Source organism: Limanda limanda, chromosome 18 (genome assembly GCF_963576545.1).
Source record: "Limanda limanda chromosome 18, fLimLim1.1, whole genome shotgun sequence".
Taxonomy (NCBI): Eukaryota; Metazoa; Chordata; class Actinopteri; order Pleuronectiformes; family Pleuronectidae; genus Limanda; species Limanda limanda.
This window is the reverse complement of record NC_083653.1, coordinates 3,451,556-3,471,812: the sequence shown is the minus strand read 5'-3', so window position 1 is coordinate 3,471,812 and position 20,257 is coordinate 3,451,556. Positions and strand designations below refer to the sequence as shown.

General features: G+C 41.2%; 1 protein-coding gene across 1 annotated transcript in view; it reads left to right on the top strand.

The window, feature by feature from the left end:
* Window positions 1-9,804, top strand: part of tbc1d32 (TBC1 domain family, member 32) — a 52,116-nt gene extending 42,312 nt beyond the window's left edge. Inside the window, exons 32-34 of the mRNA XM_061091686.1 lie at window positions 986-1,126; window positions 4,921-5,109; window positions 9,357-9,804. Coding sequence (XP_060947669.1) covers window positions 986-1,126; window positions 4,921-5,109; window positions 9,357-9,476 — 450 coding nt within the window. The 3' untranslated portion in view covers window positions 9,477-9,804. The remainder of the gene's footprint in view (window positions 1-985; window positions 1,127-4,920; window positions 5,110-9,356) is intronic.
* The last annotated feature ends 10,453 nt before the right edge of the window (window positions 9,805-20,257 follow it).

Genomic DNA, 20,257 nt, shown 5'->3' with positions numbered 1-20,257 from the left:
ACCCCATTTGGGAAGAAGAAGTCCACGTGTCTCTGTCACATGTTAGCTTGCGTCCCACACACTGAACCATGGCAACTAACAGAACTAAATAAAGTGACACCCAGCGTGTCAAAATGCTGATGTTATCGTTTCTTAGCGCAGCGGTTCCCCGGTCTTGTTTCCGAACTGTGTTGCTGATTCCACAGCTTGAATCTGCTTGAGGCTACATGTAGCTAGAGGCTACACGGACCTAGCTCCCCCCCAGCTTCCACACACAGTCAGCAGGGACTCCCGACACTAACTGCTATCCAGTGTTTGCTTCTAACCTGACGGTATTATAGAAACAGTGTCATGATAGAAGTGGAATTAAAGTCGTGACGGCGGGTTCTTGCACTGTTACCACCGCAGTTAGCATGGTGGCTAGCCTAGCCCGCTAGCCTAGCCTGCTAGCGCCGTTTTGAAAGCTCGTTATAACCGTCTGTGACCGTGCACACATGCCCTCAGTGCTCTAACGAGCCACCGTCAGCCGGACAACTCCGCTGGCTTAACACACACGTCACATTAATCGAGAATCATAGTTGTGTTCGTGTTTGTTGCTACAAGTAAACAGAAAGTTTGAGGTCCGGAAATACGGAAATGACGTCATACGGAAATGATGTCGTTCGCGGACCAATCACAGCCAAGAGCTGTCCGTCGGGTCTCCAACATGAAGACGGATAGTTAGAAAAATCAGACGTGTACGAAAAGCTGTCGGAGGCGCTCGGAGAGGACGTTTCACGACGGATAGGCCGTCTTATCTGTCCGTAATAGAAACAACGGAGAGGCATAAATTGGCCATTACTCAGAATCAAGTCCCGGCCGTTTTATCTTTATTTCATGTTTTTTCCCTCTTCGTCAACTAAGAATCCACAGATATCAAAAAAGCAATTCAAAGAGATTTATCTCAATGAATCCAACAGTTGTTTCCAGGATCAAGATGAAATGCCTTTTGTGTTTCTGGTGACAGGTGCACGTCGCCGTGGAAGCAGCCGAGTCAGGAATCCCCCCCGTGTACTGGTGCACGGCTCATTACGTGGAGATGCTGCTGAAGGTCGAGGTTCCTCTGGTCCACGCGGCGTTCAGGATGTCGGGTTTCACTCCGTCACAGGTATCACCTCTGGAGAATAAGACAATAAACAATGTGGGGGGTTTCCTTCACTCCGTAATCATCCACAACACAAGATATAATGTGTAAAAATGAATTCCACCAGTGTTTGAGAAGTTCCACTGTGTCGTCACACTTTCTGAATTCGTTTGAAAAACCACTTTGGACTCAGAGGATTTTAATTGTGTCCGTGAAGATTTGTTTCTGCTACGTTGTGTTAAGCTTTGTACGAATCACGCAGCTAAACCCGATGAATTATTCAAACAGGAATCCACGCCCACGGAAAAGTTAAGGACTAGAGTTTGAAGTCAATAGTTTGTGTCTAGACTGCTTTGCTTTAATCAAATATTTAAATCTAAGTCTAACTTTTTATTATAATTTCCATTTTTCTGCGCCTCTTGGATCAACACAGCACAGACATGACTGCTAATGGAGAGAATAAAGAGGAGCGAACATTTCATCAGCCACAAAACAAAGACGTGACATCAGTGTTGCTGTTTGAATATTTAATCGAGAAACCAAGAGCAGGTTAAACGACCTTTATAAGCGAAGGGTTTGAAGTATTTACCTTTTTATTCTGCTTTTCAAATTCATTTTAATGTTAAAAAAAAACAAAAAAACACCCTTGACAGCAGCAGTTAGATATTTGCTCCTCGGCGGTTTAAAATTCTTTTCTCACATTCATGCAGAGGAAAACGTTTTTCACCTTGAATCCTCTTATGCTTCATCCTGTCTTCAGCGTGTCGGCATTTGACAGTTGACGCCGGCGCCTTGTGCGGCGGCGAGGACGCTCGCACGACTCGCCGCATTAGCATCAAAGATCTGAACCCGGCGTCTCGGGGGCGTCGAGATAAGTTAACATTCAGCTCAGCACTTTGCTCTTCAAGGAGATAATCGGCACCTGGTCTTCAAGTCGGAAGAAAAAGAGAAATATCTCTTCTGAGGTTTTTGAAAGTCTCACAAAGGAGGAGTGGGAAAAAAGTGGAGCATTATTCACCAGGTGTTTAAACACCCGAGACAGTGAGACTCTCTGACAGCAGGAGTGTGTGACAGGAAGGATAAATAAGCTGAAGCACGGGAACAATCCTGTGTGCAGCTCGGGTGTTGAATAGGAAAACACTTTGTGGTCCTGGTTCTCCACACTGAGCTTCACAGAGACTTCATGTCCCTGAACAGTCGCAGGTTTTCATCCACTGGTTCAAAGAGTTTATCAGAATTCACCCAATGACTGAGCTGAGGGATGTGAATGAAGATTCCTGATTACTCTGCTATTTGTTGTCTTTATGAATCCGTTTGACATTTATTCTTTAAGATATAGAGAGAAAACTTTATGTATGTTCTATGAAGTGCAGCTTAAATAAGAAGGTATTTAGAATCAGAATCAGAATCAGAAGGTATTTATTGCCAAGTAGGTTAACACCTACCTGGAATTTGCTCTGGTTATTGGTGCATACAATGAACATAGAAACATAAAAACACAATAAATACACCACACATAAGAAAAATAATTATAATAATAAAAAAAAACTATATATATTTACTCACTATTTACTTCTTATTTACTCACTTTTTCTAATATTTCTACAAGGTAGCATTTATTTAGACATAAACATATCTATATAAAAATATATAAAAGACAAAAGATATAAAAAGTGAAGTAAAAAGTGAAATTCAAAATGCATAAAGCAAAACAGTGAACAGTTTCAAAGTATGGATACTTGTTGCCATGGTGTTTATAGTAGCACAGGGCATTGGAATATAACGTCAAGACATGAATGATGTTTAAACAGTTTTGTTTAAGTTATATACAGTTATATACTGTAATACAGTAAGTCAACTGAATGTAAAACTATTAATTGTTCAAATAATGTGATGTTTAGTGCAAATATTTAATCTCAACATCTAACAAAACCGAAATTAAATACAAAAACTTCAACATGTGTATTATAACTTTTATAAATTTGTATTTGGAGGTACATATATGATCACATCACAATAATATTAAACTGAAATCTTCTGAATATCAGCGTTGAATTATGTCTGAGAACATTCGTTGTTTGAGTCACAGATTCTCTGGCTGCTGTGGCCCCGCCTCCTCAGATGAGTCACGGCTCCATCGCCGGTTTATAAAGAGAAAGTGAAGAAAACACAGTCAGACTCACCTTTGGCTGCTGAGCTTTAACTCACAACAACAACAACAACAACAACAACAACAACAACAACAACAACAGAGAGAAGCACATTCAGAAAAGAGCTGCAGTTAGAAAACCCCTCGGGGGGGTTTAAGGTCACAGAAAGTACACTGTGGTTCCTCGTGTTTCAAACCAGTGGGCGGCAGCGATCCAGCCGTTCCTGTTTTTAATACAACACACAAATTAAGATGTTGGTATTTTCATAATAGTTGAGCCGAGGAGGAGGAGGAGGGGGGGGGAGGGGGGAGGGGGGATAATCTAATATGTTTACGGAGCCTAAGTGTTGCTCGTGTGTATGTTTGAGCAGACGTGTGTCGTTAGGCAACACAGTGGCTAATTATTTCCATGACAATTAGTTAAAAACCCAGCGTGCGCTTTGTGTGTTGAGTGATTGGAAAGCAGAATCTGAAAGGGGGGGGGGGGGGGTGGGGTTGGGATCATCACAAGGAACAGCAGAGTTCTGCCCAAACTAGAGAAGGTTCCACCGACTGAGGCTGCTTCCCTCTGAGGCTTCTCACTCCTGACTCCTTGTCCACTTCTGAACGGTCTAAATATATTTCACCAGCTATTCGAGAACAGTCCATGAACATTTATCCCCAAAAGGGAAGAATAACGGTGACTGCACCGGCCTGTTTGACCCGAGTTTCACCCCAAACCGAAGCAAAGTGATTTATTTCCACGTGTTTGTTTCAGAGAGATTGTTTCAGAGCAGCTGACGAGGCAGAGCCGGCAGATTCAGTGAATAAATTCCAAACCTCAGACGAACTCTTAAAGGAGAACGGAGCATCACCGGTGTTATTGTAATTGAACCATTCTTTTATCTGGCAGCTTTATTAGCAACTCAGTCACGTCCATGAAGCTTTAATGTGGAAATGTATACATAAGTAAAGCTTGACATGAAGTTCAAGCTGTGTTAGATCATGTTTCCATGTGGACGACGATTAACAGAACACTGCTAATGAGGGATGGAGGTCTTTCTTTAAAGTCTGACATCTAATTGGTTCCTCGTGAAATATACAATTTAAAAACTGGCTCACGTTGGCATCCATTGCATCCCAGCCTCACTGTGTGTGTGTGTGTGTGTCTGTGTGTGTGTGTGTGTCCGTGTGTGTGTGTGTCCACCGAGTCTGTATCCGTTCCTTTCCGCTGCTCGACTATCTTCACGCACCAGGTCGACTTCTCAGGTCCGACTTGTGTCTCTGAAGCGTGAAATTCACTTGTGCATGTATTGAAATTTCCTGTATTTACTGCCAGTTGACTTGCAATGAATTTTTAATGATGCATTTCATTTGTTTCTCTGAACACACGGGCGATGCACTCGTTTTATGAACACGACACAAAAAAAAGGAAAATACACACTAGTGCTGCAACATGGATTAAACTGAGGAGAGAGACAGAGAAAGTTCGGAAGCAACAAACCAGAGCTTCACTTCCTACTTATTAAAAAGATGTTAATGTGAAGTAATGCTTGTTAAACATGCAAAATGTCCGGAAGACGCTTCAAAATTTATTAGATATTAGACGACTGAACAAAAAACGTATTGTGAGTCATAATTTCTTTGCCGCAGAGAAGTTTGTAATGAGTATGAATCCTTCTTTCCACAGATGTGCCTCCACTGGCTGACGCAGTGTTTCTGGAACTATCTGGACTGGACAGAAATCTGCCACTACGTCTCCACCTGTGTGCTGATGGGTCCCGACTACCAGGTCTATCTGTGCGTCGCCATCTTCAAACACCTGCAGCCGGAGATCCTGCAGCACACACAGTCCCAGGAGCTGCAGATCTACCTCAAGGTGAGGTTTTATTAAACAGATCATCCTTACCCATCCAGAAATAAACCTTCAATCTAAAAATTGTGATTTGTAGCTGTACATTGGGACAATGTGGACACGCTTAAAATGATTTTTACTGAAAGGCCCTAGAAAACCTTAAAAAAGAAACTTCTGCAAATTGAATAAAACTCCTCCACCAGGTTAACAGCCGTCAAACTTCTCAATACATTCTCCTCAGTTTAAGTTTTGTCTGCGGCACAAAGATAAATCTAAATGCAGCAAGCGCAGGTCAGCAGTGAGAGTGAAGCAGCTTTTCATCCAGGTTCTTTCAGATGCTACCTCTGATTCACCTCTTCTCCTGAACCATCTTCTCTCAAAACACAGTCTACGGCTCAAACCTCTTTATATGTGAAGAGTTCAGCAGTCGCTGCTGCAAAACTCTTTTATATTCGTCAGTCATCCATGATCCACATCCATTATGAATACAAAAAAAATCTACTTTTGGAATTTGCCAGCACCACCTCCCCCTATGGTGTCTATTCCCCCTCCAAAAAAAGAAAGAAACCTGCTTCTAGAAGTATATTCGTCTCCGTGAAATAAGTTTTGCTCGGTGAATCGGGTGAAAGCCGAAGCCTCGAGTGGCCCCGAGGATTCCACAGAAGGTCTAAAGTCAAAGTCTGATAGATGTGGAGTGTTGCTGATGTCCCAGGCAGCATCACAGGGTCAGGACTGTGAGTGAGACGCGTCCTGACAGGAAGCGCTCGTCGTCATTACTCATTAAGCATCTCCGACTGTCGTGTCTCCGCCCGATCGCTGTGGTATTAACATCGCCACCAGCCGCCACTGACAGCTTCTGTGAATAAAAGATCAGTTATTGAGGCTTTATCTGAGGAAGTTCTTCTAATGAGCCGTAGCATCAGATACTGCAGCAAGAGACAGCTGTGAGACAGAGTGTGTTTGTGTGTGTCTGTGTGTGTGTGTGTGTGTGTGTGTCTGTGTGTGTGAGAGAGAGGAACTTGCACCAACCTCATCCTGAGATGAACTGTTAAAAGTTTAAGACACGCCAGTTTCACCTCATCGTCCTCTCGCTGTGTCTCTGTGTGGGAACAATGAAGTGTTTTCATCAGACAGATGTGGTAATAGTGGGTTTTTTGAACACACTCACACACACACACACACACACTCACACACAGACACACACACACACACACTCACAGTCTGACCCCTCGACATGGATCCTGTCTGACTCGGGGGTTTATCTATATTTCATCTAAATTAAAATTTGAAAGGCTAATGACAATCGCTCTAAGTCTGAGGATAGTTTAAGGGGAGTGAGGTTCAAGGTGAGATTGAATGTTTACAGGAGGTTAAAAGAAACCACACAGCGAAATAATAACACTTCATTTTTGGTGTTTAGTAATAATAACAGATACAATACATCGACTGAAAAGCAATTGAGGATTAATGTTCCACAATTCAACCATAATCTTAAAAGTAAATATAAAGAAAATACACATGCAACCAAATATAAAGAGCTTGAACTAAGAACATAAACATCAGCACATATCTGCAAACTTTAACGCTAATACTTATATGTGTTTATATCTGTACAACCCTCATACTCTACTTTTAAATGTCAGTTCTTATATTACTAATTTGGAACATACACTTCTATACAGTTGTACTAAGTAACAGCAAAAGTAAAGTACCATAACTCCGCCAATGCTAAAGACCAAGACCAGGAATCCTCTCCCAAGTGATTTATATTATCTTCAGTCTCCTTCATGGTTTCCACAGCGTCAGCAGCTGATGATTCTTCAGGATTAATCTTGAATAAAGAATCTGAAAGTCCACCTAGCGTCCAGTGGGAGGCTTTGTGTAGTTCCTATGTGTTCACATGAAGGAAGAGTGTTACATGAATAAAATATGGATTTAATAGCTTTAGAGTTGTGTCACTGGTTCATGTTGACGACAAACGCACACTTTATTAACTGCACCAGATCAAACAAGAGTCACTTGGCAAACCTGTCATTTATAATATCATTAAATTAGAATTAAAAGTTGACTTTTGTCAAATTGAAAACAATATTTCTCTAAATCTATTGCTTGTCTGTGCAGAAAAGTTGATTTTTGTCAAATTTAAAACAATATTCCTCTAAATCTATTGCTTCTCTGTGCACTGGAAAAAATCTGAACTGGAAAAAAATCCCTTTTTGATTGAACACAGATTCCCTTCTATTGAGGGATCCACTGATCTAACAAGCTTTATTAACTAACTCTGGAAGAAACTGTGAATCCAGTTTATGGTTCCCAACTGTTTTGGTCTGTGTCCTTTTTTTAAAAAGAGACTCACTTTCCTCAGGTTCATCATTTTAATCTCTGTTATTACCTGAAGGTTTAAACGCTCCAATGTTCGGAAAAACTCTTCACTTTCCTCCAACTGTCCATTACTGCAGCTCACAAAAACACAAAGCTAAGTTTCCCACATCGTGTCTCCTTATAGAGAAGGTTAGTGTGACTCTCAGCTCAGTTTATTAAAACCCTTCAGTGAACTCATCCGGCTCCATGAGGCTTCAGCTCAGTAAACTGGTGTCTGCTGGTGTTACTGTGGACGAGCTGCAGGAAGTGTTGTGTGTTTAAATTGCACTCAAAGTATTGACAGTGTTCTCGTGGCACCGTGTCCTTGTCAGAGTTATTTACCTGCTGAAATTAGATTCCCCTCAAACACACACACACACAAACATACACACACACACACACACACACACACACACACACACACACACACACACACACACACACACACACACACACACACACACACACACACTCTGCAAAGTGATGAAAGAAAAAGAGGGGAGTGCTGACAAGTTGCAGGAGTCATTAAACCCTGTTGTGTTTCTTTGCGGCCCCGGTCCTGAGAGCGACAGTCGGTGAAGTTGTGGTGTTTGTTGTGTTGTTGTTATTCTGAATGAATCCCAGTTTCTCAGGCTGCTAATTGATTTTTGCCACTCGCAGCGTAACGCACACCGACCCCAGGTGTTCGCTCTGCTGCCGTGTTTTCATTTGCCCACGAGGTCGGATTCTGTCACAACAGACGCTCAGACGCTCGGGAAGCAATTATTGCGGCTGAAATTAAAATCCTAACCGAGCAAATGAAACAAACAAAGTAAAGTTAAGATGAGATATGTCATATTTCTACAATTCAGTTCGTTCCACTTTTCCCCGACACGTGAAACTTGATTAGCTCAATGCTAAACAAGGATGTTGTTCGCTGGCGTTTCGATCGCGGAGATTTAATTAGATTTTCCGTGACTTTGAAAACAGATTGAATGCAAAATACTATAATGAAAAGGGCGATATTGAATTATTCACGCCTCCTAACAAAGTGAAGGATAAGACCGAACGCCACCTTCTTCCTCAACGGCTCAAACTCTGATGTGTGAGAACTCCTGTCGTCACATCCCGGGACACGGAGTTCAGTTTCCTTTTTTAATAAAAACGAATGAGCTGATGAAAGCTGCGGCAACAATCTGCACCAACAAGGCGCCTGAAAGTACAGAAAGTTTCCAAAGTACTTTGTAAAGAGGTTCTACGGCAGTTTGGTATCGCACTCTCTTAAATGACAGACACTCACAGGAGACACAGACTGAAATCACTCCTTCTTCACTCCTTCACGACTTCCTGTGAGACAGACGAGCTGGAGTTTCTAAGATTTCTGTTTGGTCTCAGTTTCTACTTGCTCGTCTTCTTCAAAACAGCACGATGTTCATTTCATTAGTTATGGTCAGAGTCAAATAGACGATGAGGAACCGTTATTATTTTTGTCTCGAAAAACCAAGATACCAAACTCGAAGCTTCTTCCACTTGGTTGGAGAAGAACGTAAGAGGGGTGAATTCAGTTTGAGGGCACCAAGTATAGAACACATTTAGAAGGTCACTCTGGGAATTCCCTATCTCTATGTCAAGATAATCCTTATTTCCCTTAATGCCACATGTGCCATCTTCTGGTTACACCTTCTGTTCCACAGTAGATCTTTCAACCCTCCACTGTGGTAACCTTCAAACTGGGGTCAGAGGTCATTCTCTCACACCTCTGGAGCCACACATGACATTATACAACTGCCCACAGTAGCCCTGAGTAGTAAACTGACCTTTATGTGTGAAAAACAAATAAAGATATCAGTAAGAAAGCTCCTTTTTTTTTTTACTTGGACCAGTGCTGACCTTTCCTTCTCCCCCACCCCCCCACCCCACCCCCACTGCAGGAGGAGCCGATTCGAGGCTTCAAGTTCAGCGACCACCTGGAGTTCATGGAGCGACTGGAGAGAAGCTACAGAGACATCGTTCTCCCCGACATGAAGACTCTCAGGAGCTCTGTGGGGTAGGAACACGTAGAGACTCCTCCTCCTCCTCCTCCTCAGAAGAAGAACTTTGTGTTTCTGATCTGTCTGAACTTCCCTGAAGAAGAACCTGTGAATGAAAGAACAATTTGATGGAATGCACACACTGGGACAAAAGCATATCACAAATACTATAAAAAAGGAATGTTATTAATTACTGGGATGTTGCAAAGAATGCCTGGAGTAATATCAATACCCACAAAATGAAGATGTAATGGCTAAGGGATGAAAACTCCGGACACCAAACGCTGAATCACTCATCTTCTTGTGAATCATGTAAATGCTTTGTTTTTAATTCTGTATTCTGTCTCTTTTACGCTATTAATACAGTTTCTTCTTGATCCGAGTATTAAAACACGTTCACGGTGACAAATGTGAATAGATTTTTTAGAACCTGTGAATCCGTGGGTTCCACAGAGGATGATTTATATCACGTCTCCGGACCGATGACAGGATGTTGTGTTGCTCTGCTGCAGGATCAGATCCTGTGGAGACTCAAGGTCTCGCGGCCGCGTCACAAATCATTAACGCCGCTGCACGCACCGATACATCACCGAACCCCCCCCCCCCCCCCCCGCCCCTTGTGTTTGTGTACTCGTGCAGGCCTTTGTATGAAAGATGCATGAGGAAGCTTGTATCGTTGTGATAAACTCTCATTAGTAACCGAGGCCTCCCTCCCCCCCCGTCCTGTTGTCCCCTCTTCAGACACGCCGAGGACTGAATAATAAATGAAGTCAGCAGATCGCTCATCCATCTCTGCCTGTGCACAGCAGAGGTGGAGGCTCAACGCTACAGGAAGTGATCACGTGTTACAGGAAGTGATCGCGTGTTTACCCTCGGAAACATTTCACCACGGAGGTTGATTCACATCGAACCTAAAACTGATTCATGAAGCTGCATCAATCTGCTGTGGTGCCATCAGACAGAAGCTCAAGACCTACATCTCTTAAGGGAATAAAATAGAACGCTTGCTGACTTTCCCCTCTAACTTTATAATATTGTATTTTACAATTAAATGTAGATAGCCTGTTATATATTTGAAGACCAATGTCGTTTGTATGAATATGAGAATGAGAGAACAAGGAAATGTTTTGGACAATCTGAAGTGGTGCATAGCTGTTAATATTGAGGTGATAAAATATATAGTAATTGTTGATTTTCAATCATGGATACTGACGTCTGTAAATACACACTTAAATATATTTCCCATATTATAACACTCATTCTTGCCAGAAGTGCCTTTTGAGTACTTAATGCTTTATGTACTAATTTATAGATTTTTTTTTTTTTCCAGTTCATCAAATGTATTCACGCTTTGCCACTCGGGACCAGAACTCCCCAAGAAGCTGGAAATCACAAACCTGTTTTACATATTACAGCCTTGTGAAGTTGTTGAGGTGACAGAGTTGGCAAAAAGCTTTTAAGACCAGAGATATTTAAGATCAGAATCTGGTGAAGCTTTAAAAAAGTCAGATTTCTACATTGACACCATTAAACATTTTTGAAAAATAATCACACAAGATATTAAAAAGCAAGTTGATCCGTCCCAGGGTCTGAAAGTCTCAAAGTCCTCTTGTGCTGTTTGTGTTTCTAACTAAAATATCTCATATGAAACAATCATGTCAGATTAACATGCAGATTCCAGGCAGATAAAAAGCAATAAAGAAAGTTCTAAATCTGATTTTTGAGCCGACTGATGATTTGACGGAGAAACAAAAACCCTCGAGGCGAAGACACAAGATTGTCGATTTACAGGAAATATAGTTTTTTTTTGTGTGTGTTTTCATGTGTAATCAAAGTGACTTGTACACTTTAAATAAAACCATCTTATAGGTTTTCCAGCTGGAGTTCAGCTCCACCGCTCGTGTCAGTAATCAGAGAGTAAAATCACTTTCTGTCTTTAAACTCGTATCGATCCCGGTGAAGCTCGCCGCTCGTCTGTCGGGCTGTTACCAGATGTTTGCTCTAGTTTCCAGAGTTTGAGTGAAGCAGAGATGTGAGAAGGAGGGTAGGGGGGTGTGGGGGGGGTGCCTCATATAAGACACGTCTGTCAGCCGAGCACAGCTTCTTTTTTTCTGTTCATCAGCAGAATCCACGTGGAAGCTGCTTCCATGGAGCCGAGCGGCCGAGAGCGGCAGATTGATTCAGAGCGGAGAGACGGCGCTGGGCTGTGATCTGTCAGAGCTGCAGAGATCTGGAAGGTTCCTGTTTTTTTTTTTATCTCTCTTCAGGACACTGAACTCGACTTTGCTGAGAGAAATGAATGTTCCCAGCTGCTGGATGGATGACACGACAACACGCTTAGCACTTCACCAACTGAACTGCAGCAACTTCTGTGGAGTGAGGGGACGTGTGACCTCCTTCCATCACACAGGAGACGCCTGGCAGTGCACAGACCCACAGGCGGGGGGGGCAGATAACCTTTTCATAACAGAAAGACCGAAGAAAAGAGACAAAATGATCCAAGGACAGTAAATGGAAAGATTCATCAAAAGTGAAATATGGAGAAATAAAGACAATTTCAGGCGACGCTTAAAATGTGATATTGTTTAGAATGAACACAAAGTCCCGATTCTGGTTTCCCACGGTTACGGCTTCTTTGGAAAGAGCAGAGCAGAGACACACATCCTCCAAGGATAGAGAGATTTATATCATCATATTAGAGGAAGAGAAAGAACAAGATCCCTCTGCTCCACGCTTACTGGAAATTGGTTTGTCTAGTTTTTGACTCATCCAGATAAAGAGCGTATCCCTCCGCCAAAGTCTAAACTCATCGATATCATTCCTATGAGTTTATCTGATTTATTTATTTGATTATTTATATATTTATTTGACAATGATCCACAAACTGGAGTTTTTTCTTCTTCAGCCCTCGGATGAGTTTGAATATATTCGTGTTGGTAGTTTTTGTGTAATCCTGCTGACAGACACACAAACAGCCATGGAGACGTAACTTGGTCAACTTCAGGAAAACTCTTTAATCTACTACACCAGCAGATCAGACATTTCTTTGAAGATCACTCGTATAAATCACAGTTTCTACTTCTGATGCTCGTCTCGTTTTCCAGATGCATCGACAACTTGAGAATAATAAATTAGCTTCAAAACTTTTCTGTTTCTACACTAATAAGAAAAACAGAAGATTAAAGCTTTGAGCTTGCGCTGCTTTTACCTGAAGTTAGAAATAAACAGATTAGATGAAGGATTTTAAGTGAACTTGAATTATATATTCAGAAGATTCAGATTTAATATTTTATATAAAGGTATAAAAACCCTAATTACAGCTGATGAAAGGGTTTTACCTGTGTGTCCATGTGAGCTTCTTTTAACTTTAAAATCCACTGCTTTGATTGTAATTAGACAGAATGAGGTGAAGTGAACTGGACGGAGTTTCTGAGGAGCTCTGACCTCTGAAGTGGCTCCTCCCCCAAGCCTGAAATTAAACTCTTTTCTGATCCGATAGTTAACGTCTTAGTCGTGAAAGACATTTAAAAGGTTCGATGGGATTTTCAGTCCCTGACATGAATAGTGTTGTGTATCAGAGTGTCAGTATTTGTGTTTCACTCATCGACCGAACACAAGACGGACGACACGATATCCAATAACTGCAAAGAGTTAATCCTTAAAATATCTGATCATAATATGCAATAATAGACCAGGAACTTTCTATTCGTGGTCCCCAGAGGTTCAACTTTGTGGCTCCTAAACGTTGGAACAAGCTCCCCATCGACATCCGGACATCAGAAAGTTTACACATCTTCCGCCGCAAACTAAAAACACACCTCTTCCGACTGTACCTTGAATAAAAAAATAAAAATTACTAACAATTCTTGAAACTAACAATTTAGCAGCACTTAAATGGCACTTACCTATAGCATTTTGTAGTTTCGCTTTATTTTTGAAGAAATTGTACTTTCTTGATTCTTGTCGTTCTTGGTTTGTTCCCTCGGGGTTGAATGAACTTACTGTAAGTCGCTTTGGATAAAAGCGTCAGCTAAATGAAATGTAAAGTAATGTAATATGACTTCTCCTGTAGCGCTACTTGCAGGTCGATCTTTTTCTGTTCTGATTTGATATATCTTTACATTTATGATGTGGAGCTCCAGACGTTCATGTTCCCCAGAGGATACATTCAGATATCTCTGGTGATCGAGACCCTTTCTGATCGAGTACAAGCAGAACCAATCACTTTCCAGTTGTTCTCACTCTGAAATAGGGTTGCAAAGGGGCGGAAATGTTCCTGTAAATTTCCGGAAACTTTCCGGAAACTTTCCAAGGGAATATTAAGCTCGGGAATTTTGGGAATTTTGAAAAAAAAAAAAAAATATGCAAATTAAACACTGAGCAATAAAAACATCATTCAAAACTCTATTTTAAAGATGTATGGAACGTTGAGTTTCAACCCTCCACTGTGCATTCTTCCATCACATGCACAGATAACTCCCAGCATCCTTCACTCTACAGCAGGGCTACTGAGGCCTGCTGTAGTGTGCAGGACTAGTCAGGTAAGTTTCCATGATATTACTGGGAAAATATATCAGCATGCTGATTGAGGATTGTTCATCTGTTCATCTAGCCTATTTCCATTCATTTATCCATCAATTGTAAAAGATGAGTACAGACGATTCCAATTGTTTGGCTAACTATTTATATCTCTGGCATTGCATTAGTGTTTTTTTTACAAACTTTTTTCTCATCTTATTCTACAGAACAATGCCACGTGCACTCTCTCATGTGTGGAGACATTTCACCCCATCCAATGTAGAAGGAAAGGCTGTGTACATTTGCAAATACTGTGCAAAGACCTATGTTAAGAATGACACAACGATGCAGAAGCATATAGTCAAGTGCCCAAGTTTCCTCAGGGCTCAAATCAGCCTATGACAAAACAAAATGTTTATATTTATGTCTGTTTATGACAAGGTAAATACAGTTAGTATAAATTACCCACAACATTTCCAGTTTATTCCCGTTAATTCCCGTAAATTCCCATTCAAAGTTTCCAACTTTGAATATTCCCGGAATTTTGCAACCCTACTCTGAACAGACACAAGTTTAAACAGCTGAAAGAACCCTCGTGCAGTCGCTGTTCCCTTTGACCGGCACGTCCCCCCCCCCCGCTCACACAACCAGCCGCTCCACTCACTTCCACCTAACGGGCTGTTTATTTCCATTAGCAGCTGAAAAGCTCGTTAGCGGCGCAGGAGGCGACTCGACCTCGGGGGGGGGGGGGGGTCGAGTGCTGGGAGATGATGATGATGATGATGATGATGAGCCTCTACTGTGTAATCATCTGTTGTGGTGTTGGTCTTGATTGTGGACGCGTGCGACTGACAGCAAAGCAATTTGAAACAGATAATTGTTGATAATTAGGCTGTGAGAAGAAGAACCCCCCCCCCCCCCCCCCTCCCTCCCCCCCCTGAACCTTTCCTCTTTCATCTCGTTGTCTTTATCTGGAAGACGTTCGCTCTGAACTCATTTGTAGATTCACTGATTCCTTGATTTCAACTAAACTGTTTCCATCCCGTCTTCCTCCTCTGATTTGAATCTCTTTTCTTTTCTTTTCTTATCTTCTCGTCTTTTTTCACGTTTCCTCTGCTTCGCTCTATGTCTTCGTCTTCCCAGCGTCTGCGATGCTTTGTGTTTGCAGATTGTCTTCAGGAAGCCGGAGACGACACATTGTGATCGTTGTGTATTCACACGCCGCCGCACAGAACCCGCTCTGTGCTTTAGGGAGTCTCGAATTAGCATTTCCATTTTCTACGGTCAATATTTCCCACAGTGGAGTGTATTGTTCATCGTGTGCATGTGAATCTCACGACTCGGGGGTTTTACAGTGAGACGGTGTTGAACACGGTTTATTGACGAACATGCAGAGAAGGTCACCGGTCGGTCTCATTAAGACGCCATCAGAAGCTGGCGTCTCATTCCAGACTTCCATCTCTTCAAACTGCAGCGAGTTCAGACGGAGGCCCTTCACCTCCTTCTTGTTTTCTTCCGTCTCCTGACGCTTTGCCGGCTCCGTCTTTAATTTAAAGTGCAGCCCGGGCCTTGTTTGAAGTGCGTGCTTCAGGCTTTTCCCCGAGTCGCTCTCCGCCCGAAACGCTGCTGCTCTCGACTCGGCTGCCTGTCCACAGCCTGAGAGACGGCGCCGAGACGCGGAGAATCCTAATTCCCTGTTCTCGCTCCTCATCGCAGACAAGAGGCCGAGCACGGACTCGGGTTCGGCTTCTCCCCTCAATGCATCCGTTTGTCGGATTTGTGGAGAAAAATCTGGAGTTAGTTTTGTAATCCCAGTAAATCCATTCATATCTGAGGTATCCTGGTACTTTAAGTTGCCTCCGGGCATCAAGCTGCTTGTGGAAGTGACTCCGGCCTTTTACTCCACCCCCACACCTCTAGGATGTGTTAAATTTACACATTATATCATATCATATTATATAATACTGCATTACATTGCATATTGCAATATGACACTGTTAACTTTTTTGCATTTAGCATTTCACTTTTTACTTCACTTATATTTTTTATTCAGAAATGTTTATCTCAAAATAAATGTTACTTTGTATAAATATTGGTAAAAAGTGAGTAAATAAGAAGTATACAGTGAGTAAATATATACTGGTTTCCCATTTTTTTATTGCTCTCCTATGCATGTTGTATTTATTGCGTTTTTATGTTTCTATGTTCATTGTTTGCACCAATAACCAGAGCAAATTCCTTTTATGTGTGAACGTACTTGGCAACAAAATACTTCTGATTCTGATTCTGATTCTGATTCTGAAACATCTCCAGTCTCAGCATAAACAAGAAATTTAGCCTCAAAAATGTGCTTTGCCAAAGATTCAGTAGTAATAAGTGCAATAATACTTCAAAACAAATGACCAGAATAATAACTCTGCATCAATTTGTATAATTATCTTCTTATTTATAATACAAACCGAACAGTTGAACTTTAGTTACTTCGATGACGTCTACTTTAACTCTGTCAACAGGAAACTAGAGGAACAATGACATGGAAAACCATGAGTGTGTGAGAACACGTGAATAGTTTTGCTGTCGTGTTAATTTAATTCTTGGTTTTTCCTCTAATGTTTTCAGCAAATACTGGAAATTAATTAAACACTCGCTTAACAATGTTTCATGTTTAAGCCACAACTAACACAGGCTAAATATTTACATGCAAAACGTTTAATCTGCCAAACACAACAATGTTGACACAGCAAAATAAATATTAGCAATGAAGAGAGAAAAACTGGACAGATTAAGATGCAATAAAATCCATAAGAAATGGGAAAACAATATGAAATCTCCGTTAATCTGATGATTGTGACGATTGAACGAGAAACGGGACCAAAACGCCACCAGCTACATTTCCAAAGACAGTTTTAAAACTAAAACAGATTCCTGTGGAGTGAAACATTAGTTATTCATGATAACATAAGCAAGTTATTAATAATGAAAGGAATCTGATTTAAAGACGTGTTTCACAGTTACAGTAGCTGTTTTTGTGTTTCCCACTTTCCCTCATCCAGAAACTAATAAAACGTCTCTTATCTGTAATTTGTTATGATGTAAAGTGACGTTAAACTGTGATATTAGAATAATTATGATCTCCCAGACGTCCAGTTTCAATGGGACCTTTTCAAACTTCAAGCTCTGCTGTATCCTCACCTGTGATTGGCCGATCGACCCACTGTCACAGGTATTATGACTAATCTGAGTTAATCCTCTTTTCTGCTAAGCTGCCAATTAGACGAGACGTTGGGTCGGGGGGGCTCCGAGAGTTTCTCCTGATTGAGTTCTGACTTCACCTGATTTACTTACACATGATAAGTTCATCTTATGGCACATTAGGAGACTTTTAAAAGCTCAGCTGCTGTGGACATTGATTCGATGATCAACAGCACCTACTTATAAAGAGATGGTAGATTTAAATATGTCGTTTTAACAAAGTTGGCAAATGTTTAAATGTTGCACCAACGATCCTATTGATGTGAACTTCTCCCTGAGGAGAATAGAACCTGTGAAGCATGTGCTGGTCAGACGGGAATCTGTCGTAGCTCCTCGGGACACGTGGGAGGAATCTGATTGTATCGCTGGGGACTGAAGAACACAAACATATCCCAGAGTGTTGAGAGGAACTTAGTGATTCTCTCCACACTCTCCTCTCTCTCTCTCTCTCTCTCTGCTGGTCCGAGCCAGAAAAGCTATTTTGTTAATAGAGTGCAGCAACTGTTTACAGCTGAACGTCTGCTTCTGTTTTCAGAGGGACGGAGCAAAATGCTAAACAGGAGCCAACGCAATTACTGTTTGACTACAGCTCCGTTAATTAAACCTTTCGGAGTCGCATCGTGCATAACAAGTGGGAATAACACTGGAGACAGATCACAGGCTTATAACACTGTTACTACACGTCAGTGATGAGTCAAGCTGCCTGTAGGTCGTCAAGGGTGTTCACCATTTATTCAAGAATAGATTATGTTTATGGCTGAAAATCTAAATAGTGAGACTATATAAACCTTGTCTAGAAAATATCTGGTATAAATAATCTTTGTACATATTTTAATTCAATAAAATGAAAAAACTTTCACTGGTTTTATAGATTTATAGATGAATCAATAATAAAAATAATCACACATTGATTGCTGTGATATCAAAATCTCCCCAGCATTGATTTTTATTGAAGATTTTATTATCTGCACACATCATCAACTCCACACATGTGTGTAGTGTTGTGTAGTGATGTGTTGTGTTGTGTTGAACAATGAGTCAGTGAAAATTAGCAGAAATGACTGTGCAGAAATTGAACCAGTGAACTCTGACCAGGTCGTCTGTGTGCGTGTGTGTGTGTCTGTGTGTGTGTCTGTGTGTGTGTGTGTGTGAGTGTGTGTCTGTGCATGTGTGTGTTTGTGTGTGTCAAATAATCTTTGTACATATTTTAATTCAATAAAATGCTAAACTTTCAGTGGTTTTATAGATTTATAGATGAATCAATAATAAAAATAATCACATATTGATTGCTGTGATAACAAAAGATCCCCAGCATTTATGTTTATTGAAGATTTTATTATCTGCCCACATCATCAACTCCACACAGGTGTGTAGTGTAGTGTTGTGTAGTGTTGTGTTGTGTAGTAGTGATGTGTTGTGTTGTGTTGAACAGTGAGTCAGTGAAAATCAGCAGAAATGACTGTGCAGAAATTCAACCAGTGAACTCTGACCAGGTCGTCTGTGTGCGTGTGTGTGTGTGTCTGTGTGTGTGTGTCTGTGTCTATGTGTGTGTGTGCATGTGTGTTCCTGTCTGTGTGTGTGTGTGTGCATGTGTGTGTCTGATATATATGTCAACCTGTCAGCCGCTCGTTGGTTCAGCAGCGACAAAGGTCAGCGAGAAGAAAAGCATCATTAGTCGAGCACAGACTTCCCCACGACGGAGAATAAACTCTGAGATAATGACGGAGGGAAGGAGGTGAGATGATGGATGGAGCAAGATGAGAAAATAATGAGCGGTGTCTGACACCAGAGCCGTTCCCTCAGCCTCCCTCCTCCTCCTCGTGGGTTAACAGGCTCCTCAGTCTGCATCGATTGACTTTCTTTAAACCGCTGATTTGGGACCAGAGGAGTTTTCAGAAACACAGACATCAGCCGCTGCTCCTCCTCTTCCTCGCTTCCATCCCGACCTTCATCTCGTCACGTTGGCTTCTGCTGTGTTGAGTTATACTCGGAGGAAAGAGAAAACTAACACGACACTGGAATCACTGCGTTTTATAACTTTTAACTAAAGTTCCACAAACAATAATGAGACTTATTTCCTCCGAGCAAAAATGTCCCTTCATACAGAAGAAGAAACGATGTATAAATACAAATGGAGAGTTATGTGATTTCTATTCAAGAACAACACTTAAGCCTTATACTGTCCATGACATGATTATATATATATACGTGTGTGTTAAGTCATTTTTATTGTTGGTTTAAAGACACTTTTTTTATACAATTGATAAAGTTGTGTTTGCTGCAGGTGTAAAACTAAAAATATAAAAATATAGAATTGTTTACACCAGGGGCTTTCAACTGGTTTTGTCCCAGGGACCATTCTGACTAGAAAGTAATCCGCGGCCCACTGATGTGCCTTCGCGTGTGTGTGTGTGTGTGTGTGTGTGTGTGTGCATAGAAGGAAGTTTTAACATTTGGTTTTCCATGTTGGTTTTATTTAAAAACCCTCAAAAAAATCTAGAAAAATCTGTGAAAAAACAACAAAAATTTTCAGTTTGATTTTCAGTGCTTAAGAATTGAAAACAAAATTAAAATGCAGTTTGTAGTTGTACTGCATCTCAGAACCGTATGTACATCAATATATAACGTTCATGACTTAAATGTACAGACATGTGGCTGACATGTTGAGAGAACGTTAAAGTAACGGTGATCGATAACAATCAACATAAACTGGGGCTACAACTGAAGAGGGAAGATGACAAAGTAATGCAGAATATGTCACAAATGAATATCAAACAATATCACACGAACAAATGAGGCCTTAAGTTTAACCTCATGATCACCAGCACCTTTATATTATTTTAGACATATTTTTCTTATTTTAGATATTTTTCATGATATTCAATAGTAATATGGAAATGTGTTGAAATATCAAAGAGAACCGTAGTTCCCAATGTGACCAGAGTGGAAAGAGTTAAACGTAACCAGGAAGTGGAGCAGAGCAGCAGGGGAGGGGCCATCACCAGCGTCATCGTGCTGAAATGAAACTCAAC